Source organism: Cladophialophora psammophila, assembly GCF_000585535.1.
Source record: "Cladophialophora psammophila CBS 110553 chromosome Unknown aczJe-supercont1.25, whole genome shotgun sequence".
In the NCBI taxonomy this organism is placed as follows: Eukaryota; Fungi; Ascomycota; class Eurotiomycetes; order Chaetothyriales; family Herpotrichiellaceae; genus Cladophialophora; species Cladophialophora psammophila.
In genome coordinates this window covers 78,723-99,716 of record NW_006912946.1, presented here as the reverse complement: position 1 = coordinate 99,716, position 20,994 = coordinate 78,723, and the positions used below count along the sequence as shown (strand labels likewise).

The window sequence follows — 20,994 nt, the reverse complement described above, 5'->3', positions numbered from 1 at the left end:
GACTATCGAGGAGTGATCAAGGAATCAAAATCTGTAGAGCAGATCTCAAACACATTGCCCCATGGGTCCTGAACGTATCTCGCCTGTTCTCCATTTGGTAAAATGACGGCCTGGCCAAATTCTTTCCCACCGGCCTGGACGACTTTCATCGCTAGAGCTTCGGGATCTGGTGCGGTCACGGCTATGTGAAAGAATCCACCTTGCGTCCAGGCTTGTGGATTGAACGGAGTTGGTGATGTAGTTGTGCCTCCTCGGTAGTTCGGATCGATGAACTCGAATATTTCAATGCCTATCTGGTTTCCCGTCCCTAAATAGGCGACCTTGACATGGTGGAGGTCGTCGCCATAGACTTGAGCAAGACGTCGTTAGCTCAGCCACGGATAGCAGCAAACAGGGACGGGGAGTGCTTGTATTTACCACGAAACACGATGCCGTCTGGGTCTTGGGTCCTGTGCATGGTGGCATTGGGGATGATTCGGCGAAATCCGAGTGTCTCCATGTACCATTTGGCAGCTGCATCGCAATTATCCACGGAGAGGGCAACGTGGTTGAACTTGCAATTGACACCCGCTGACATGATGTGAGGAAGGGGTGAAGGTTGCCTACACGGGGCACAAACGAATACAAGGATTGTGTGTCCTTCAAACACCCAGATATTCAAGGTCTTAAATACATCTCCTCTCCACTCCCCAGTCTTTAGGTGGGCTCCTCCGCGTCGAGGTCCACGCCAATCGCATTCTCCTCGAATTCTTTGGTGTTGAAAAACTGATTGGCTTCTTCGGGAGTATCAAAATTGTCTACCTGCGTCTCCGGTTCGTTGCCATCTGGTTCGTGATCATAGTGACCGGTCGTCGAACCATGATTCGCGCACCAGAAGGAGAGATGTCGAGAGCTTTCCTCTGACGATGCGATACTGCTACGTCCTGTAGTGAGTGAAAAGTAAAGGCGATGTCAGCTAGGCCAGCCGGCTTTCTCACCTGTTGGATGGTGTCGGGAAACTTGCCAATGACGATCCGGTGATGCTCCTCGTCCTTTCTAATTCCGTAGTCCTTACCACATGTAGGCACCTGGGCTCAGAGGATGTAGCCGACCTTGCGAGCAGGAGAGGTCAGCGGAGCAAACCCGGGTAAGAAAGGGACCTCGTTGTGGGTATGCGGAAAACGGCAGGATTTCGCGCAGACTTTGTCAATCAATGTCTGGTCGAGTCGTCAATGATGTTTCGCGTAACACTGGGGCTATTAGGGTCCAGACCTACAAGAGCGAGTGTAAAGCAGGTACCTTTGCGATCTCTCCGGGTCGTGGATCCACAACCATACCAGCCCATAGAATAAGTGGACCTTTTCCCAGATCGGTCTATACGAGATGGGACGTGGAGACACTTCTGATGGGCACAACCATGGCGTGACTGGTCTTCAACACGTGGGTTTCAATCGAACTTGTTCACTATTCGGATTATTCGAAAATAGTCACCAGGATTTGGCAGCATTTGACTGTTCGACCGAAATAGCCACATCGCAGGTGGATCTTGGAGTGTTTGTATGCTTACCTTCTACCTAAGGTCTAATTGGTGGAGCATATTCGGGTAGATTTTGCGACTACTCTTGAACAACTCTCCCCGTCCGCGTTTGTCGTTCCCACAGATCTATCCCGAGACAGTGCAAAACAGGGGAAAAAAAATTACTGACTGATGCGCCACACGTGGGCATTCATACATAGGGCACAAACCCCGATGGCTCCCACGAATCATGTTCGTTGCGCGGATCCTCGCCAAAGATATATGAAAATGGATGAGATCCAACCTTGCGCGCTTAATCTGGTCTTTTTTCACTCCACTCTCTGAGCCATCTGGGCTGTATAATCGGATTTAAATACTCAGACAAACGAGACAACAACCACACCGCCAGCGCCAAGGAGAAACATGCCTGGAAAGACCATGAGAGCATTCCGCCTGGTGGAATACGGCAAGCCGGGCCAATACTGTGAGGTTCCCATTCCCTCACCCAAGGAAGGCGAGGTCCTCATCCGAATGAAGGCAGCTGGTCTCTGCCGGTCGGACCTCGACATGATAGACTCATTGCCTGGCTCGGATCCGTACGCATCTGCTGTCGACGCGCCTTACACCCTCGGCCACGAGAATGCCGGAGTCATTGAGGTGCTGGGCGAGGGAGTAACGGACCTCAAGGTCGGCGAGGGTGTCGCCGTCCGCCACATGCCCCATTGCTCGCACTGTGAATATTGTATCCGGGGCGTTGAGCAACATTGTGAGACGTACAAACGAGGAGCCATTGAAATCAATCGCGGCACTGGATGGGACGGCGGTCTCGCCGAATTTATGATTTGCCCAAGAGATCAACTGGTCAGCATTGGGAACGAGGATCCTATCAAATACGCTCCTTTGACTGACGCCGGCGTCACCGCCTACCATGCTGTGGGGACCGTGAAGCACTGTCTCAGGCCGGGTTCTTCAGCGATTGTGATCGGCTGTGGTGGTTTGGGATCGTATGCCATTCAGTTCCTGAACCTCTTGATGGGCGTCAAAGTCTACGGTGTGGATGTCAGCGACAATCGGTTGAGAATCGCACAGCAACTCGGAGTGAAGCGTGCTTTCAAGGCGGGGCCGAATGTGGCCGCGGAGATTTTGGAGGAGACCAGCGGGAAAGGAATCGATGGAATCATTGATTTTGTCGGCAGTGACGCCAGTCTGGAGCTGGCCATGAAGATCACGAGGCCGCAAGGCCGGGTGGTTCTTGTGGGCATGGAGATGGGCACAGTGCAAGTCGGCTGGAATAAGATTGCAACAAGTTGCGAATTTGCCATCAGCTTGGGGTCATCCCGCAGAGACCTCGAAGAGGTGTGCTACCTGGCCTCTGCTGGGAAGCTCAAAATCGACGTCGATCCATTTCCGTTTGATAAGGTGCCAGAGGCGTATCAGGCGCTCCGTGACGGGAAACTCAATGGGCGTGCAGTCATTACATTCAATTAAGAACTATCCGATACTAGAAGTGGAAAACCACCATGCCACACAGGCTTGAATCTACCACGAAAGCCTTCATCCGCTTATTCCATTATCAGGCCATAGGCCTGCCAGAGAGGATCTCTCCAAAGTAAGTTGAAAGATGGTTATTCGAGCCTATCAGGTCACTGGCAAAGGGGATCCCGGCTAAGAAGTCGGGTGACAAGTCAGGTTGCATATCAATGCTGTTGTAAAATGAAAGTGAGCTCCCCTGTCGAACGAGGTCGCTGGTAGGCATGTTGTCCGAGAGCATCGGCATTGGTTGCACTGCGGCCGACGTGGAATCGGGTAAAGGTCTAACCTGGTTAGGAACTCCGTCCTGCGGTGCTTGTTGCATGGATTCCTGTTGCAAGACGGAGCTGTTGCCAAAGGAGCATGCGTCGACGGGGCCAAAGCCGGCTAAGTCGCTATGAGGTTGAGTACTGCCCTCATTGATCGCCGACAAAGCAGCCTTCTGCGTGTTCATCGTGCTCGTCTGGGTCCTTGTATGGTTCCCTGAGTACGCACTCATTCCGCCTATCGTGCACGTTAGCGACTCTGTGGATATCTTTATATGAGCTCTGTCAGTCTGCTGCTTACCATGGTTGCGGCCATCCCCACGATTTGGCCCGTTACAGCTTTGGGCAGTCGGAGAATTTGAGTAGGTCCGTCTTTTCGCTATAGGTAGTCTCTGATCGGTCTCATGTGCCCTTGAGCCTTCAGCAATATCGTTCTTTCCTGCCGCATTCCGGAGGTTGTCGATTTCGCTCTCAATAACCTCCAAGTTCTTTTGTAGCGTCGACGACATGTTCCAATACCCCACGAATCTGTTGTAGGTCATGCTCAGCACTTCCAACTTGGAATTGGCCAAGTCTCTGTCAGATCGGTCAAGCGGTGCAAGCTCTCGGTATAAGAGTTGTACGGCACCAGCCAACCAGATAGTGTTCGCAAGGAACGGGTTAACATATTTGTAGTGCTCCTCATAGCTCCGACCAACCAGCGCAACAATTTCGTCAGCAGCTTCCGAGCAATGCTCGAGAGCCTGACTCTGCATCGCCTGGTGCGAGGAGTGTATAGAGCGCTGACCATTGCTGTTCCTTGAACTCTCTCCCGGAGTGCTATGGAAATGGTGATACTTGTAAATCATAAGCTTAGTTAGTTGGACCATTGCGTGAATGCTATAGATTGAGCAATGTTGGAGTCGTTGTTTTATTATCACTTGGCGATCCAGCTCGCGGGTCCCAAAGCTGAGATACTGATATCGGTAACTGTGAGGTTTGGGAAGCGTCATGACCGTACACTGGAGAGCATTTTGAATCATGCAGAGCAGATTTAGTGACTGCTTGTCAGGCGTTGCTTTCCGACGGCCACCGCGACCGGCGTCGCTGACTTCGACCGAATTCTGATTTGCTCTGGGTTGACCATTGGAGACCGGTGCTTTATCAACCCCGATGGGGCTTGTGATGTTTTGCGCGTCTTTCATCAGGGAGTTGATCACAATAAACCAAGCCTTGGGAGACTGGTTGCCAGTAGCTTCGAGAACCTTGTATCTCTCAATAATGTCCAGCCTCAGGGTACAGCTTTTTTGAGGCTCCCCTTTGAGCCAGTTCTCGTCCTCGGAGGGCAGGAATGTCTCGTTCTGGGACCAGTCGATAGCTGTCGGGCAGCGACGGATGACACTGGCGAAAACATCCATCTCCCAGATGGCCCACCAAGCTCGACGACGCTCTTCCTCTTCACACCACTGTGCCGAATCTACCTGGTCGTCGTAGCAGTTGTTTGCATCTATCAGGTGCATATTCAATTCGTATGCACTGCTGACAGCAACTCTCAGGTATCTCCAGGCCCGGCCTCGCACTCCTTGTGTCAACAGCCAGTGTGTGATCAGAATTAAAGCTTGCAGCAGCGGAAGGGAGATCGGCATGTCTTCGCATTCGTAGATGGCCTGGTCAACGTATTTCAACGCTTGGTTGATAAAGCCTGAACTTGGGGCTTTTTCGTCCGTCTCTGACCGTATGTTGCCGTCACCACATTGCTCATGATCCTTTGTCGCGAAGATCAAGATTGCTGCAAGAAGAGCCTTGCACTGATTAGGGGTTTCGATTTGCTGAAGCATGTGGCGAAACTCGGGCTCCCGAAACAGCTGAAAAGATGCGAAATTCTCGAAGAACTGGTCGATTCTGCAAAACACTCAGTCAAAATATCTGTCGCAAAGTGTGATGACATACAAGCCCTCCAAGTCTTCGGGATGGAAGCCCAATGAATAGCAACTTGCGGCCACATGGCTTTCCTGTTGACTCTGCCCATTGCATCTGGGGCTGTCGTCTTTGCTGCGCTTTTCGGGCGAACAGGATTCGTGCGAGGGATGAATGATAAAGCTGAGACTCTCAATGTTGGTCGCTTGTCTCCCAGAAGATGTTGAGCCTACGTCTGAGGAAGCATCGTTCGAAGCCGTGGTCCAATTTCCGGACGTTTGAAACCCGTCTCGCTCTGTCGTCGATGGCGGTCTCCTCGTCGATCTCGGTTGTCCATCTTTGTCTGGCTCGCCTGACAATAGGGTGATTGTAAGCTTGGATCCTAACACCAACCATTGTGGAAGCACTTACTTCGACTCTTCCGCTTACGAGGGTTTTGCGTCGAACCAATTTTGGGCCCTGGCCTGAGTTGTTTCTCTGGGTACGCGCAAGGCTGCATGGACTGCTGGCAAAGATGACAGTAAGGGAGCTCTCTTCCACACTTGATCTTGCGTCTGCGACAGACGTGACAAGCGATGGTTGACCGCATTTGGGTCGATTCTTCTTCGCTGAAGTTGTTCTCAGACATGATGAGAGGGCACGGAAGACTCGAGTTATACAGGCTCCCCAATCGAAGTATGAGTGTTTAAGGCGCTGTAGAGCCCCCTGCGCAGAGCTGCTACCGGAGCAGAAAACATGAACGAAATGCAGTTGGAAGGAAGACATAGCTCTAGGCGACGTGCAGGCTTGTAGAGAAACGGATAGACCATCAGTGGATTGCGGGGGGGTTCCACGCCAATAACGATGAACTATTCGTCGATCTGGGGTATTGCCGAACCACGAAATCGTGTTTCGGCGATTCATATCGAAGCCCAGACCGAGCAGTGTCAGGCACTGGCCCTTCCTTTTGTCGCAGGGTTGCTAACGCTGCTTCAAACAGGGATAGAAGGGGCTCGTCCTACGTTATTTTTTTGGACATCGATGGTTGGCACTGTTCGACATGGCGGAAACCTTATAGGTTAGCTCTTCTAAATGATTCTTGCTTCGAAGTTTTACTTGAGGAGGAGGCGAGCTTTTCGAAAACTAAATTCGACCATTGGGTGTTTCAGCCATGTGGAGATTTGTCTGACTCGTCACCTCGTGTTGGAGCGACCCCCAGAGGTTGGAACCAGCGGGGGCGGGAACCTCTGGCAGGCCCTCGCTGCGTAATAGCTGTGCTGAATGTGGACCCTCAGAGGGAAGTTGCCTCCCTCAAAGCATTTTTATCCACAGAACGGGACCGGCTGTCTGAAAGGTGCGAAGGGAGCGACTGTAAAGGGACGTGTGTGATTTGCGGCCGATGGGTCTTCCGGAGCGACTGTCGGCACGACTTCGACTGGCCACCAAGCTGGTCAAAAGCTAGAACGTACCTGGCTATGCTTTGACAGTCCGGCCAACTCACAGAATCAATCATGGCGACCGTCTAGAAACCGAACGCTGGGAATATGACTTACTAGGAGGAACAACTGACAGACTCGGAGAACGTGGTGGTCTAATACTAAAGCGATTTTCCAGATGCAAAATCTGGAACAAGACTTCCGTCTGCGAATTGAACTTGTCGAAGACACCTGCATTCTGCCCCGGGGTAAGGAATCGAAGACAATCTCCCAGTTATCATGGCGTATCCAAAGCAGACTTTTCAGCTGGTTATGGTACCTCATCGTCCTGTGCACACTGACGAAGAGATCAACCAGGATCTGGCACCGGCGTTCGGAATTTTGCAGAGGTAGGTCCGAATAGAGGTGATGGAAAGATTCAATGGTTGCTAAGCGAACGCATAGAGCTACAGGGCTGCAAGCTTTGTGGAGAGGCAAGAAGCATGAAGACCGCTATACTCAAGTTGCACTCTTGCTCTGGGAGAGCCTGGCAGCGAGCCACGCATTCTTCACCAGTGCTGATTACACCGAATTTCACAGACTGATTCAGGCTGCAATGAACGGGAGACGGATAGAATGGCAGAGTCATACCTTGATCGATACCACGGGTATCGATGACAAGTCCCACTTGTTGAGGACCCTCGAGTCGCCAGCAATAGAGGTTGCTCTCACAAAGGTCGTCGAGGGCGGCGTTGCAGGATATTACTCGCAGTTCCGCAAGATCGTGGTCCCTATTTTAAATGATGACCCTGGATGTGATGGACACTTTGTAAGCCCCCTGGTCGAGAATCCTCAAGACCAACTACTTCTGATCAATTGGAGATCGGTTGATGTAAGTGTTCAATTGGCGATGTGAATCTAGGGACTATACACTGATGCAGGTTGACAGGCCCATCACCAGGACTTTGAGAAAAAACCCACCTTCAAGGCATGCATTGATGGCCTCAAAGACTACTACGCAGTTTTTGTCATCCCTTGGCACATTGTCGAGCTCAAGTTGATCCAGAGCAGCCTGTGACAGAAAGAGGTCAGACAGAGAGATTCACACACACACACACACACACACACACATATTAAAACATTGCGTGGCTGTTCAAGCTATACTTCCCCACATCATCGTGGGTCGACCAGATGAACAAAACAGGCATGCAGAGTTCAACCCCGAGCCGTGATGACATGGATGGCTGTATTTAAACCATCTGTATGCAATGACTTCAACTCTCGCCTTGGAGTCTATCGACTGTCGTGATTGTTTCTGATTTATCCAGGTCCTTCACCCAGCTTTGTAGAAGCCGCATGCGGCATAACCTCCATCCACAGTCCAGTGAGCTCGCCGCATCATCAGTTTTTGGGCATCTCAGACAAAGGGGAGACAGGGACTCACCTCCTGTAACGTAGGATGCGTCGCTGCTCAAAAGAAACACTAGAACCTTTGCCACTTCCTCGGCTTTTCCCATGCGACCCATCAGGGTGCCCGCGCTGACAATGTCGGCGTTGAACAATCCTTTCGCCTCCCCCTCGCGAAAAATTTTGGTATCGATAGGGCCTCTGGGAGGCTCTGTCAATTGTGTATCATAGACCCCTAGGCGGTGCGGAAGTAGACCCACGGCAAAACTGCGTTCAGTCTAATTCCCTTCCTACCATACTCTCCTGCCGCAGACTCCGTCAGGCCAATCACGCCGAATTTGCTGGAGGCGTAAGCCGCATTGTTGGGGAGGCCCCTAAGCCCCGATGTACTCGAGACATTGACGATTGAACCCCCAGGTCGAGTAATCTCTTGGAGCTCAGCCCGCATACAGTTCATAACTCCCGTCAGGTTGACTGCAATCATCTTGTCCCATGCTCGTTGATCCTACCGGCATGTCAGTGAAGGATTGAGGGTGCAGACTGTGTACCTCACGATGGCCTCAGTGATCTGCCCGTCACCTGAAGCGATGCCAGCAATGTTTGCGGCGCCGTCGAGCTTACCGAACACGGCGACTGTGTCTTTGATCCAAGCGTTGACCTGCTCGGCGTTACTCACGTCGACTTGCTTCACTGTGAGCTTTGCAGGGTATTGACTGCCTTCACTGATCAGTCACTACTTGGGATATGAGCAGCTCAGGTGCAATGCGGATTCTCACAGAGAGATTCTGTCTCCTGAAGCCCAGCCTGATCCACGTCGCTGATGGCAACACCTTGAGCGCCCAGCTCCGCGAGCCTTATCGCTGTTGCTCTTCCAATACCTGAGCCTGCGCCAGTGACAGCAAACACTTTGCCTTCCATCTGAAGTTGTTGTATCAAGGTCCGCGAGCGGGTCGATTCTTCGAACTGCCAGCCAATTTCTTTGAGGAACTTGGGTTTGTATCTTCAGGCGGTGCTCTCTCGCTAGCAGTCCAACTCCACTAGAGATTCAACAAGTCATACCAGTGTCGAGGACTGCGCGTGATCGAATTTCGTCGGCACATTTTGTCCGGTTGGTTGGAAATCGCGGGCTTCAGCACGGAATCCGTAATTGTGAAAGATCTACCCAGTAGAACGCGCCCTCTGATCCAGAGCGGCATGCTTGGTTTGGAATCTGTTCCGAGCTTTTCTGAAGGCCCCGGCTCGGGCCGAGAAGGAATTACAGTAGTTGGAAGTTTTGATTGTGTCGAGTCAGACGCAACACGCAGCTAAAACCACGTTCTCGCCAATTGGGCAGCGGGCCTTTCGAAAGCTTACTTGTGTCGAGTAAGACAGATACCATCCACATGCAGGAGAGGCCACGTGATGGCCAATCGGCGGTGTTTTCCTGGTCGGCTCAGAAAGTTACACCGCATTTGTCGCAAGTGTGATGCATACTAACAAGTACACCGTACATGTTGCGGGGCCCTTCTTGGATCCGCACATGACATGTTAGCAAAACTCTATACTGGGTCGAGCAATGTCAGTAGCCAAGGCTTGCGGATTGACTTCGGAGAAATTTTGTAGACGACAGTCCTCCGTACAGCAGACCAGTCGCGATAAAGGCGGGTCACACCTTCAAGTCACTAGAGTGCGAGGCCAGAGGCTACTAGAGGCTGCACTGCAAACTTCGGGCCTCAAACCCTTCAATATTCTGTTTAGGGTTCATGGAGACGGCATCAAAAGAGCGGCGGAGTGTGGAACATGGAAAGCAAGCGCTGGACGATTCGCACGTATTAACAATTAAAATCACGTTCCCCATGGTTTCCTTCATTTGGGCGTGGAACTCACCTCAATAATCCTCAATTTGCCACCGAGTGCTCTCTGCGCAAACAGTTCGCGATTTTTGGACACAAAATGACCGACCAGTCCAAGATCATTGAACAGCTTCAGGCACGCTTACAACTTTTGGAGGACAAGGATGCCCTCGCCACGTTGCTCAATCAGTATTGCACCACCGCCGACGCGCATGATTGGAAAGGCTACGCCGATACTTATATTGACGAAGGAGCCATAATGACCTTCGAGTCTTGGGGTGATATTGTTGGCAAGGACAAGATCGCCAAAGCAGCGAGTGCGGAGCAAATCTTCGAAGGTCTTCAGCACACCATGACCAATATGCAATTCCAGGTTGATGGCGACAAGGCCAAGGGCACCGCATATCTCTGGTTCTGTGCAACACCCGAGATAGCCAAACCTGAAATCCACTATGCATTTGGCGGACCCTACAGCTTCGATTTTAAACGGACCAGCAAGGGATGGAAGATCTCATACATGAGATTGAAGAAGATATGGGCGCACGGCAAAGACACAAAAGGAGTCTTTGGCCCCACCTAGACTGAGACTCTGTTGTAGCAGGTCTTGGGGGCATACATCTAGGATGTCCAAAGCTCTCGTAGAAGACCATCGGATAATAGCCCCAACATTTTCTATCAATCCGCGTGTGACTACCTCAGCCCAGTCATGACTTCGTGGTTCTCTTTGTCTATTCTCGATCCCAAAATCGAATCAAAAAGGACGTCGGAAATCCCCAATTTGTGTTGTCCAATGACTCTACAAGAGGATAGGGATGCTGGCCAGCCATTTTGGGCAGGCACAGACTGACCTATTGCCGAGGAATCACGTTCGTTGGCCTTTTCCATCCAAGTCTAGTCCGTGGGGAAGTGACCATACGAGCTGAGTGCTTCGGAATTCTAGTTTGAAGTTCGTCCGGTTGGGTAGTCATGGCTTCTTTACGGCACACTAGGCTCGCATTCACCCGCCGGTATGAGATCCTAAGAATACAAATACCAGAAAGTCCGGCCAGAGCAATCTGTATGTTCCAAACCGCCATCCAAAGAGCCTATCAATACCTCGCAACCACATGAATGGTCACTCAAGCATGTTAGGGCCGGACTTACTGGAGGGCAAGGTTGGGCTGGTCACGGGTGCAGGAACACCGTATGGAATCGGCCGGGAATGTGTCAAAAAATTTGCAGCGGCCGGGGCCAAGGCCATTTACGCCTGTGATCTGAATACAAGCAGTATCTCGTCACTCCAGGAAGAGTGCAAGAGAGCTGGATATGCGACCATAATCGAAGGACGTCTTCTCGATGTATCCAACGAGGAGCAGACGGTCGCAATCGTTAGGGAGATTACAAAGATTCATGGTCGATTCGACTTCTGCATTGCGAATGCTGGTTTCGCCAACTACAGGTACGCATGTCTGTTCACACTGACGGAAACCAGTCTCACATACTGACGATCCAGAAATCTCAACGATACTGAGATGGTCCATTACGATCGACAGGTCAATGTCATGACGCGCGGAGTATTCCTAGCCATCAAATATGGAAGCCAGGCCATGATGGTCACGTCCGACCTGAAGCCTCAGCCTGGTGGCACCTTCGTGGTCACTGGGTCGTGCGCAGGCTTCTCTGGGGCCTATTCAGACCTTCCGTACGGTAAGTTATTTGTCTTCTTCGTCTTGTTGCCATGATTGACCTGACATGCTTGTTCTGGTAGCGGTGGCAAAGACCGCCTTGCATGGCATGGTTTCCAGCGGTTCTGCCCACCTTTCGTCCAGCAACATCCGGGTAAATGGGGTTGCGCCTGGCTTCACAAAGAGTAGCATCTTGACCGTCTCAAAGGATGCCGAAAATGGCGAATACAAGAACGACCTGGACGAAGATCAATTGAAGGAGAATCACATGTGGTTCTTCGAACGCGCCGGATTGCTCAAGTCGCCGGAGTACTTTTACAACCGCCTGCAGGATCCGTCGGAAATTGCAAGCGTCCAGTTGTTTTTGGCTTCTGATTTATCTTCGTGTATCAATGGCCAGATGATTTTGGCCGACAGCGGCAAGACTGCAGCAGCTACCGGAGACGCTTGCACGGGGCCCATTCCTCCAATTAAGCCGCTTGATCTCTCGTGAAACCCACGGGGCAATAAGGACGCATAGGGTACTAAGTTGATTGATCAAAGACCTTCATCCTACCATCTTTGCACTTCCTTGCGAGTATGGCTTCTTTCTGCAGGGCGTTCCACACGTTGAGACATGTGCAACTGGCTTAGTGGTGCACTTAGTGGGTGTGAATGCGAGGTTTGGCATACACCGAAGTCCCTCCGTCTAACGGACAGCTGGGCGACATTTTCGCCCTAGAGCAAGAGTAATGACGGTAGATTTCGGGATCATCGGTCTATCTGGGGTACAGCGTTATGTTGAAATGTTTATTGCAGCCCGGTGGCCCGTGTATAACTCGCGTGTAAAAGAATACCGTCAAAGACCTAGGGGGGGGGGGGGGGGTCTGAAAGCTGATTTGGAGTGTATATGAAGCCGCAGAGGTCCCTGCAGGACGACTAGAACCGCATCAGAATTCCGAGACCCAACGCTACCTGCAATTCAATATAAATCGATGGCACTCATGATAAGTCCTACCATCATCGTTGGCGTGCTCATTGTAGCTTTTGCGATATGGAGACTCTTACGAATTGGTCGACGAGACCCCAGACTCCCGCCAGGACCGCCAACGGTTCCCGTGCTGGGAAACGCTCACCAAATTCCTCTCACGGGATTGGGCAAAAAGTGGGTTCATGCTATCCATCACTTTGTACGCCAAAGTCAGGGGTTTGGACTGATTGCGAAACGCAGATTCCACGATTGGGCCAAAGAGTACGGGCCGATCTACTCTTTGAAAGTCTTTGACTCGACTATGATCGTGTTGGCCGATCGCAAAGCCATCTATCAGCTGCTGGATAAGAAAGGCAGCATCTATTCAGAAAGACCATATCTTGAAGTTCCCATTTTCATGAGTCGGGGCTGCCATATGACTTTTGAACAAGCAACACCAGGCTGGAGAGAAAAGCGCTCCGTAGTCACAAGGAATTTGAATCCCAAAAACCTGGACGAGAAGCATTTCAGGGTCCAAGAAGCCGAGTAAGTCCGTGCAGAGGGCGGAAGGAGAGTGAAACTCTGACAAGAACAAAATCCCAGGTCGACCGTTTTCATGAACAACCTCCTTCACCATCCTACCAAATCATTCGACTACGCTAGGCTGTACGCTTCGTCCGTGGCGTCAATACTCGCATGGGGCTTCAGGGCCAAGGATTTCAATTCCTTCTTCTACAAGGACTTTTACGACTTTGTGGACCAGGCAAGTCGAAACGTCAATGTTCTTAGGAGACCGGTGTTCCCAATTCTAACAACCCGTCTGCTGATAGTGGCTTGGTGCAATCGAGCCAGGTGCAAATCCGCCCGTGGAGCAGGCGCCGTGGCTGTGGTATCTCCCGGGAGCCTGGAAGAAACGAGCTTACCACGTGAGGGATCTGATGGATTCAACGTGGTCTAAAGCGCGGAAAATGGTTGAAGAGAGACGCGAAAGAGGCGACATCCGCAACTCGATGATCGATCTGAAACTTACCGAGTATGAGAAGGACGGCTGGCCCATGTCACAGTATGCCTTCAATAATCTTTTTGGAGAATTGCTCGAAGCGGGAGCAGACAGTGAGTCTCAGGCCCTGATCGAGCCACCGTGGACGATGTCCTGTACTAACGCCACGCAAAGCCACCGCCAATATGCTTCTGACCATCATCCTTGCGGTTACAAAGTTCCCCGAAGTTCAGGTCAAGGCAAGAGAGGAGCTAGACGAAGTCTGTGGTACCGAGCGAACGCCCGTCTTCTCCGACTTCGACCGCCTTCCATATATCAACTGCATTATCAAGGAAGCTTTGAGATGGCGCCCAACGTGAGATCTCCGATATGAGACGGCTATTGCCGTGTCGCTAACCCTCTTCCTTGCCCAGCTCCGATCTTGGGATTCCACACCGACTCGCTCAGGGTGAAGCCCTCGCCGTCATCTTCAGCACTAAAAACAATGCTAACGGCCTACAGATGATTGGTACGAGGGCATGTTTTTCCCAAAAAACAGCACAGTTTGGTTGGCCGCTTGGGCTATCCATCAAAATGAAAACGAATATCCTCATCACGACCGCTTCAACCCGGATCGATTCAAGAAACATACCAAACTCGCCAGCGATTATGCCGTAGGCCCAGATTGGCAAGGCCGAGATAAGTTCTTCTGAAATTGATTTCTAGCTACTTTCGTGCTGACTATGAAGGTTTTACATCACTACGGATATGGAGCAGGCCGAAGGATGTGTCCGGGCATCCACCTGGCAGAAAGAAGCATGTGGCGCGTTACCGCAAAATTGCTCTGGGCCTTCGAGTTTGAGGAACTGCCGGACAAGCCACTCGACGTAAATGCGTACACTTCATCGAATCTTGTGCGACCGCTGGAATACGAGGTCAAAGTGACACCTCGAAGTGAGCAACATAGAGATGTCATCCGACGTGAGCTGAACGGAGCCTTGGAATTCTTGAGCCAATATGACTGAAAGCACATGCGTTGATTGCAAGGAAGGTGTTATTGTAGCCAAATTGAGAAAGTCGCGATACAGGTGTCAAGTTCACCAACCAAATTTCTACATTGTAAAGATTCGTCGTCCCTTAAGAGGCAGACTGGTTGCTCTTCTTCTATTTCCTCTGTATTCCCCCATGACAACATCTCCCTTGCAGCTGTCAAGCAATTCTAGACGGTGGTGAGTTTTGTGCGAAAGCTTGATATCCAATAACTGGCTGGCTTGGTCTGTCCGTTGAGCGCATATGATCCGCCTCAAACAGCGGAACGGGAAGAGCGGCGGATGGTTTTCGGACACTTGCAAGTGCCACAGTCCGACCGGATACTTCGTTCAAGCCCTAGCTACTTATTCCGATTCGACTCCACCACACTGGTTCACGAAAACGGATGAAGCCTTTATGGCATAATTAAGTCATTCAAGAAGTTCCCGGTCTTTCCTTTTCATTTTATTGTTCGACTTACGACCAAATCAAAAAGCCATCATGTCAATGCAAGGGAAAGTTGCAATTGTGACAGGAGCCGGCCTGGGGCTCGGCAGACTCTATGCCTTGGGACTAGCAGCAAAGGGTGCCAAAGTTCTGGTCAACGACTACGGCGGGACTCTGGAAGGGCAGGCAGGCACTATCACCAGGGCCCAATCTGTTGTCGACGAGATCAATGCCGCAGGGGGGGTCGCGGTGGCGCACAATGGAGATGTTTCCAAAGACGCCAAAGAGATTGTGGAAGCCGCGGTCAAAGAATTCGGCACTGTGCACATTCTGATCAACAACGCCGGTATCACGGGGAAGATGTCTTCTCATTACGACGTGGACGGGCCTGCATTTATGCGGGTGCTCGAAATTGGTGTCCTCGGGACGACATTGGTGACCAGTGCCGCGTACTCCATTATGGCAAAGCAGAATTACGGCCGTATCGTTAATGTTTCGTCGAATGCTATATACGGGTTTGGGACTGGAGGCGACTGCGCATACGGTGCGTCCAAAGGCGCGACATTTGCAATCACGAGAGAGCTGGGCAGATGGTCTGAGCGAGACGGTATCAAGATCAACTGTATTATGCCGTCTGCCGCATCGAGAATGGGCGACTTATCCGAGGGTACAAAAATGGTCACCCGCACCTATTTCCCTCCGGAGGTATGTATTCGACTTATCTATGAGTTTATATGTAGTCGTATAGCCCTTTACTGACTTAAATCGTACGATAGGGTGTGGTGCCCTTCGTGGTAGCTCTTTGCTCAGAAGAATGCCCATCGTCTGGGGAGGTCTTTACAGCTAGTGCTAATCGTGCCGCACGGGAGACCCTGGCAACCTTTCCAGGTCTCAAGTCAGAGACAGCAGAAGGATTTCTGGTCGACTGGGACACGGTCATGGGGAAGGGGGACACTCCGTTCCTGGCAGACAGCACTCTTGATCATGTCAAGTATATCATTCGCGAGGCACATGGCAAGGAAATGGAAGATATCCCAGACTTTGGTATTGCAGGGAAATAGCTCAAGCACCATTTTGACTCTGTTTGGTTATAAGAAGACTTCATATATGTTTCGAAGCCACGCTTTCCATAACGACCTTGGTTCCACAGGCATATATATTTCATCGAGTAGAGTATCCCCCGCAAACGGGAAGGGTGATTCCTGTCACATATGATGCCGCGTCCGATGCCAGCCACAAGGAACCTTGGGCCACTTCGTGGGGAGCCGCCCACCGCTTCAGGTAACTTAGGTCCGAAAAGGCCTCGTGGGTGGTGCCAATAGATTGCAAACTGGCGGCTGACATCTCGGTCAAGATGGCTCCTGGAGCAATGGTGTTGACTCGGATCCCCTTGTCTCCGTACTCTAGCGCTGCCGTCTTGGTCAGGCCTACAACGGCATGCTTCGACGCCGTATAGGCAGGCATGTTGTACTGCGGCTTGAATGCATTGATGGATGCAATGTTGATGATTGACCCCCCGTAACCCTGCTTGAGAAGTTGTTGCAACTCCCACTTCATGCAGAGCGCCGGGCCTTTCAGATTGACAGCGATGACTCTATCAAAGTATTCCTCGTCGAACTCCGCCGTTGGGGTCTTGTCCGGTATCATCGCAGCATTATTGACGGCCACATCGAGTTTCCCGAACTTGGCCACTGTTTCGGCGACTAAATCCCTGACCGAGTCCGAGTTGGACACGTCTGTCTTGACAAAATACGCCTTGCCGCCTCCTTGATTGATCTCGTCGGCAGCCTTTTGGCCCAATGTCTCATTGATGTCGGCAAGAACTACACTTGCACCAGCTTTTGAAAACACCTGGCGTAATTATTTTAGTTTCTAATTCTGCAGGAGGTAGACCGCGGAGTCGGAGCCCACCAAAGCTGTTGCCTTCCCCATTCCCATCGCCGCCCCCGTCACGACGGCGACTTTCCCTTGCAGCACTGGAAATGTAGCTGCCTCTGGGGCATTGATGTTAGGAACTTCTTGTGGCTCTCGCTCGCCCATTTGGAAAGGTTTTGTGAGGAAAATGCGAATTTTTTGTGCTCGGCTTCCTGGACGTATCGGCGGTATATAAGCTGGTAATCCTCTAGCGGTTTTGTGGAGCCATGCGGGGTCTTGTTCCAGATGCTGGTAGATAGATGAACTGCCAAAGTGTGTGACCTGATTATTGGGTTTGTTTTGAGCAGATCGGTCACACCCTCTGGCACCGTAGCTTTTGGAGCCAACTGAGACCCGAAGATAGATTTCTCCTTTTCACAGGCAGGACAGGCCATAAGCTCTTCGGCCAACTCTTCGGGCGGACTAATTTGGTTGACCTCTCATGGCCATGGACCCTAACGTAAATTTACCTTCACCGGTACCGCTTTTCGGAAATGAGAGATCCGAAACTGGTATTTACATCGCTGCTCTCTGAGCGCTTCTTCATTCGATACTAGCGACAGAAGCACAAAGTCCAAGTTTCATGCGGTACAAGGCCGCAGTCGATTTGAGGACCAATACACTGCAATTTTGAGTTTTCACTGTTGTACACCTCGAAGATAATGGCTCAACTTGCTAAAACGAGTCTCCTGAGCGGCAAAGTGGGAATTGTCACTGGTGCAACAAGGGGTAAATCATCGACGAACTTGGCGCGTTCCTCTAAACTAAACAGTTTCTACAGGAATTGGAGCGGCGATTGCGCGGAACCTCGCAAGCAAGGGCTGCTCCATTGTGTTGGGCTACACGTCCGAGTCATCGAAGAGGCTGGCCAAAGACCTGGCAAAAGAGTTTCGAGAAAGTTACGACGTGACTGCCGTGCCTGCACAGGGCGACATCGGCAACGAGGGGGATGCTTTCAGGGTCGTGGAGATAGCAAAGGAGAACTTCACAGACACCAAGAACGGCAAATGCCAAATTGACATTGTTGTCAACAATGCCGGTGTCGCCGACTTGAAACCGCTTGGGAAGATCAACGTGGACGATTTCAACAAAGTATACTCCACCAACGTGCTCGGGCCTATCTTTCTGCTCCAGGCATGCCTCCCATACCTCCCGACAGATCGCTCCGGGCGGATCGTCAACGTGTCCAGTGTCGGCAGCGCTCTGGGACTTCGAGAGCAGACAGTTTATGCCGGCTCCAAAGGCGCACTGGAAGCTATGACCCGGGTCTGGGCTCGTGAACTGGCAGAGCGCGCGACGGTCAACTCGGTCAATCCAGGCCCTGTCCTCTCTGATATTTTCATACGCTGCTCAAATGATATCAAAATGCTGCTGGGACAATGGAATCAGGTCTCTCCTTTGGCGACGGTGAGACCCCAAGACGAGGAAGCGGTGCGACAATGGGAAAAGTTTGGGGGGCGGCCAGCCCACGCTGCAGAAGTCGCCGGAGTGGTTGCCATGCTCTGCTCGCCCGACGGTGGGTGGACAACCGGGAGTGTCATCTCGGCCAATGGTGGAATGAGGTTCTCATATTGAGTCTGTATCGTTGACTCGTGGCTAGCCTCTACGAAATAGACTTGGTCTTGTACATAGTCCGCCCGAACTGAGGCCGGGGTTGGGGTCTCCCTATCGAGGTGCTCGTAATGCGTCCAAAATGCTCCTGTCCGTGCCGTTGGCCTCCCGGACAGATCGATGTAAGAAGTGAACACGGCCTAATCACTTCTCGGACTATCCAAACTGCGCGTGTCGCTAAGGATATCACCTCGTCCGAAGTCATAATCCTTGAGATAGAATTTAATTTGCGGCCTTTGCGAGAGGATAAACCCCAACAAACCAATCGAAAAATGTCGCGGACTATCCTTCCAGCTCTTACAAAGTGGGCACAACTTGCCGATCCGAATGGAGGGTTTTGTCTTCGTACCATATTCGCATGTATCTTTACCTCACAGTCATTTCCAGACCAAATTCCGAGAAGTCATTCAACAAAATCACCAAGAAGCTCTGCAACCGAAAGACGTGCCCCCCTTGCCGTGATTGTCATTCCCGCTTTGAATTCCCCCAGTGTCGTACCAAAAAGCTCTCTCCTTTTGAGCTGCCACACGAGAAGACACACTTATCCCTATGAAATGTGCCATTGTATACAACAGTCCATTAGCCGTTTGAAACCTTATCCACTCTAGCACTGATTTGCTCTGCAATTGATGCAAGATGGCTGCCGTGGCCAACGGGCACGTTGATTCACATATGGGAGAAGTGACCATACAGACGGACGTGCTCATCATCGGAGCTGGCCCAGCCGGCGCGTCGCTAGCATGTTTCCTCGTATCCTACGGCATCAAGGGTACAATAATCAGCAGAGCGTCGGGCACGGCAGACACCCCACGCGCCCACATCACGAACATGGCGGCGCTTGAATGTCTTCGCGACATAGGCCTCGACAAGGACTGCATTCAAGTCTCGACCAAAGGGGAATGCATGATGCACACAAGATGGTGTTACAGCATGGCGGGTGACGAGTTCGCGCGTGTGTACTCATGGGGGAATGATCCGGCGCGAAAAGGGGATTATGAGATCGCCAGTCCCTGCGAACCTTGCGACATACCGCAGACACTGTTGGAGCCAGTGCTGATCAAACATGCAACAAACAATGGCTTCAAGTGCCGCTGGGACACTTCCTTCATCTCCTTTCAGGATCTAGGGGAAAGCAAAGGGGTTGTGACAAGGTTGCGCGATGACTTGCATGGTCGGGAGTACGTCGTACATTCCAAATACCTCTTTGGTGCAGATGGAGCAAGGAGTCGAGTGGTCGAGCAGCTTGGCCTACCACTTTCCTCAAAGCCCGGGGGCGGTCTCGCCATCAATGTCCTGGTTAAGACGGACCTCAGCCACTTGATCAAGCACCGGAAGGGGAACCTTCATTGGGTCATGCAACCAGATCGCCCGCTTTCCGGCTTTGGTCAAATGGCCATCGTCCGCATGGTGAAGCCATGGTACGAGTGGATGTTCATTCTCCTGCCAACACCTGGATGGGCCGGCCCCGAGCCGAGCAAGGAGCAGTACCTGCAACAGGTCAAGACGTTCGTCGGCGACGACTCGATTCCAGCGGAGATAATCAGTGTTTCGAGATGGAACATCAACGAGATAGTGGCCGAGCAGTACTCGCACGGCAATGTCTTTTGCCTAGGAGACGCAGTGCACCGACATCCACCATTCAACGGTCTCGGCAGCAACACTTGCATTCAAGACGCATTCAATCTGGCCTGGAAGATCGCCTACGTCGAGTCTGGGAAGGCACATCGATCTTTGCTTACCTCCTACGGCTCCGAAAGACAGCCCGTTGGACGAGCAGTCATCACCAGAGCCAATGATGGCTTCCGAGAGCATGCGCTCATATGGGAAGCTATCGGAATGCTTTCAGAGGACATATCCGACCGGATGGCCATCCTCGAAGAACTCCAAAGTCCCGGAGAAGCCGGTAAAAAAAGACGAGCTGCTCTTCAAGCGGCCACTTTGAATACTTGCCACGAATTCCATGGCCTGGGAATCGAAATGAATCAGTTTTACACGAGCCCGGCAGTGTATGCAGCAGACGAGAAACTTCAGTTCAGACTCGAAGGTCCTGCCGCGGAAGACCCTGTCCTATATCACATGCGAAGCACGTATCCTGGTCGTCGCCTTCCCCATGCATGGTTAAACAAGCGAAGCCCATATCAGGAACCGATTTCCACCATTGACCTCGCAGGGAAAGGCCATTTCACCATCTTCACGGGCATAGGGGGAAGCAGCTGGAGGTGCGCGGCCGAGGACGTGATGAGGAATCTGGGAGCTGGGTTACAAATCACTGTCTGGTCGATTGGTCCAGGCCAGGAGTGGGAGGACATCTATCAAGATTGGGCCAGGGTTCGTGAGGTCGACGACGACGGTGCAGTGTTAGTGAGACCCGACCGATTCGTTGCATGGAGAAGTCACGATGTCCGCTCATGTGAGGGCGGCTGTGAATCAAAGCTGTTGCAAGTCATGAGAACCCTATTAGCGTTGGATTAAGCTGTCACCTGGCCGTCAATTGATTTACCTCTGATATTGCTCGATTATCGTGACATATCTGACCTTCTGTGCCGTCTCCCACCTGCTTGAACCCAGTTCCCACAGGAAC

General features: G+C 51.6%; 13 protein-coding genes across 13 annotated transcripts; 8 read left to right on the top strand and 5 right to left on the bottom strand.

Annotated features, from left to right (window-relative positions):
• Positions 1–2: 2 nt before the first annotated feature.
• Positions 3–577, bottom strand: A1O5_11318 (uncharacterized protein; the record flags this gene model as incomplete). Its single annotated transcript, XM_007751890.1, has 2 exons — positions 3–349; positions 418–577. The coding sequence occupies 2 exons, from the start codon at positions 575–577 to the stop codon at positions 3–5; spliced, it is 507 nt and encodes a 168-aa protein (XP_007750080.1).
• Positions 578–705: 128 nt separating this feature from the next.
• On the bottom strand, positions 706–1,040 carry A1O5_11317 (uncharacterized protein; the record flags this gene model as incomplete). The annotated part of the gene is made up of 1 exon (XM_007751889.1): positions 706–1,040. A coding segment is annotated over one exon (243 nt), but the record flags the coding sequence as incomplete, so codon positions are not given.
• Positions 1,041–1,918: 878 nt separating this feature from the next.
• On the top strand, positions 1,919–2,983 carry A1O5_11316 (uncharacterized protein; the record flags this gene model as incomplete). The annotated part of the gene is made up of 1 exon (XM_007751888.1): positions 1,919–2,983. One exon carries the CDS (start codon positions 1,919–1,921, stop codon positions 2,981–2,983), a length of 1,065 nt encoding a protein of 354 aa, XP_007750078.1.
• Positions 2,984–3,068: 85 nt separating this feature from the next.
• Positions 3,069–5,686, bottom strand: A1O5_11315 (uncharacterized protein; the record flags this gene model as incomplete). Its single annotated transcript, XM_007751887.1, has 4 exons — positions 3,069–3,529; positions 3,593–5,172; positions 5,221–5,539; positions 5,599–5,686. 4 exons carry the CDS (start codon positions 5,684–5,686, stop codon positions 3,069–3,071), a joined length of 2,448 nt encoding a protein of 815 aa, XP_007750077.1.
• A 1,195-nt stretch (positions 5,687–6,881) lies between these two features.
• A1O5_11314 (uncharacterized protein) lies at positions 6,882–7,497 on the top strand (the record flags this gene model as incomplete). The annotated part of the gene is made up of 2 exons (XM_007751886.1): positions 6,882–6,991; positions 7,047–7,497. 2 exons carry the CDS (start codon positions 6,882–6,884, stop codon positions 7,495–7,497), a joined length of 561 nt encoding a protein of 186 aa, XP_007750076.1.
• Positions 7,498–7,914: 417 nt separating this feature from the next.
• On the bottom strand, positions 7,915–8,906 carry A1O5_11313 (uncharacterized protein; the record flags this gene model as incomplete). The annotated part of the gene is made up of 5 exons (XM_007751885.1): positions 7,915–7,970; positions 8,026–8,189; positions 8,249–8,493; positions 8,542–8,705; positions 8,765–8,906. 5 exons carry the CDS (start codon positions 8,904–8,906, stop codon positions 7,915–7,917), a joined length of 771 nt encoding a protein of 256 aa, XP_007750075.1.
• Positions 8,907–9,920: 1,014 nt separating this feature from the next.
• A1O5_11312 (uncharacterized protein) lies at positions 9,921–10,400 on the top strand (the record flags this gene model as incomplete). The annotated part of the gene is made up of 1 exon (XM_007751884.1): positions 9,921–10,400. The coding sequence occupies one exon, from the start codon at positions 9,921–9,923 to the stop codon at positions 10,398–10,400; it is 480 nt and encodes a 159-aa protein (XP_007750074.1).
• Positions 10,401–10,944: 544 nt separating this feature from the next.
• On the top strand, positions 10,945–11,977 carry A1O5_11311 (uncharacterized protein; the record flags this gene model as incomplete). Its single annotated transcript, XM_007751883.1, has 3 exons — positions 10,945–11,258; positions 11,313–11,506; positions 11,568–11,977. The coding sequence occupies 3 exons, from the start codon at positions 10,945–10,947 to the stop codon at positions 11,975–11,977; spliced, it is 918 nt and encodes a 305-aa protein (XP_007750073.1).
• A 481-nt stretch (positions 11,978–12,458) lies between these two features.
• A1O5_11310 (uncharacterized protein) lies at positions 12,459–14,437 on the top strand (the record flags this gene model as incomplete). Its single annotated transcript, XM_007751882.1, has 8 exons — positions 12,459–12,628; positions 12,695–12,979; positions 13,037–13,214; positions 13,282–13,546; positions 13,608–13,788; positions 13,847–13,881; positions 13,935–14,086; positions 14,162–14,437. 8 exons carry the CDS (start codon positions 12,459–12,461, stop codon positions 14,435–14,437), a joined length of 1,542 nt encoding a protein of 513 aa, XP_007750072.1.
• Positions 14,438–14,942: 505 nt separating this feature from the next.
• Positions 14,943–15,949, top strand: A1O5_11309 (uncharacterized protein; the record flags this gene model as incomplete). Its single annotated transcript, XM_007751881.1, has 2 exons — positions 14,943–15,593; positions 15,665–15,949. 2 exons carry the CDS (start codon positions 14,943–14,945, stop codon positions 15,947–15,949), a joined length of 936 nt encoding a protein of 311 aa, XP_007750071.1.
• Positions 15,950–16,049: 100 nt separating this feature from the next.
• Positions 16,050–16,928, bottom strand: A1O5_11308 (glucose 1-dehydrogenase; the record flags this gene model as incomplete). The annotated part of the gene is made up of 2 exons (XM_007751880.1): positions 16,050–16,739; positions 16,800–16,928. 2 exons carry the CDS (start codon positions 16,926–16,928, stop codon positions 16,050–16,052), a joined length of 819 nt encoding a protein of 272 aa, XP_007750070.1.
• A 536-nt stretch (positions 16,929–17,464) lies between these two features.
• Positions 17,465–18,377, top strand: A1O5_11307 (uncharacterized protein; the record flags this gene model as incomplete). The annotated part of the gene is made up of 2 exons (XM_007751879.1): positions 17,465–17,531; positions 17,584–18,377. The coding sequence occupies 2 exons, from the start codon at positions 17,465–17,467 to the stop codon at positions 18,375–18,377; spliced, it is 861 nt and encodes a 286-aa protein (XP_007750069.1).
• Positions 18,378–19,049: 672 nt separating this feature from the next.
• Positions 19,050–20,885, top strand: A1O5_11306 (uncharacterized protein; the record flags this gene model as incomplete). Its single annotated transcript, XM_007751878.1, has 1 exon — positions 19,050–20,885. The coding sequence occupies one exon, from the start codon at positions 19,050–19,052 to the stop codon at positions 20,883–20,885; it is 1,836 nt and encodes a 611-aa protein (XP_007750068.1).
• Between the last annotated feature and the right edge of the window lie 109 nt (positions 20,886–20,994).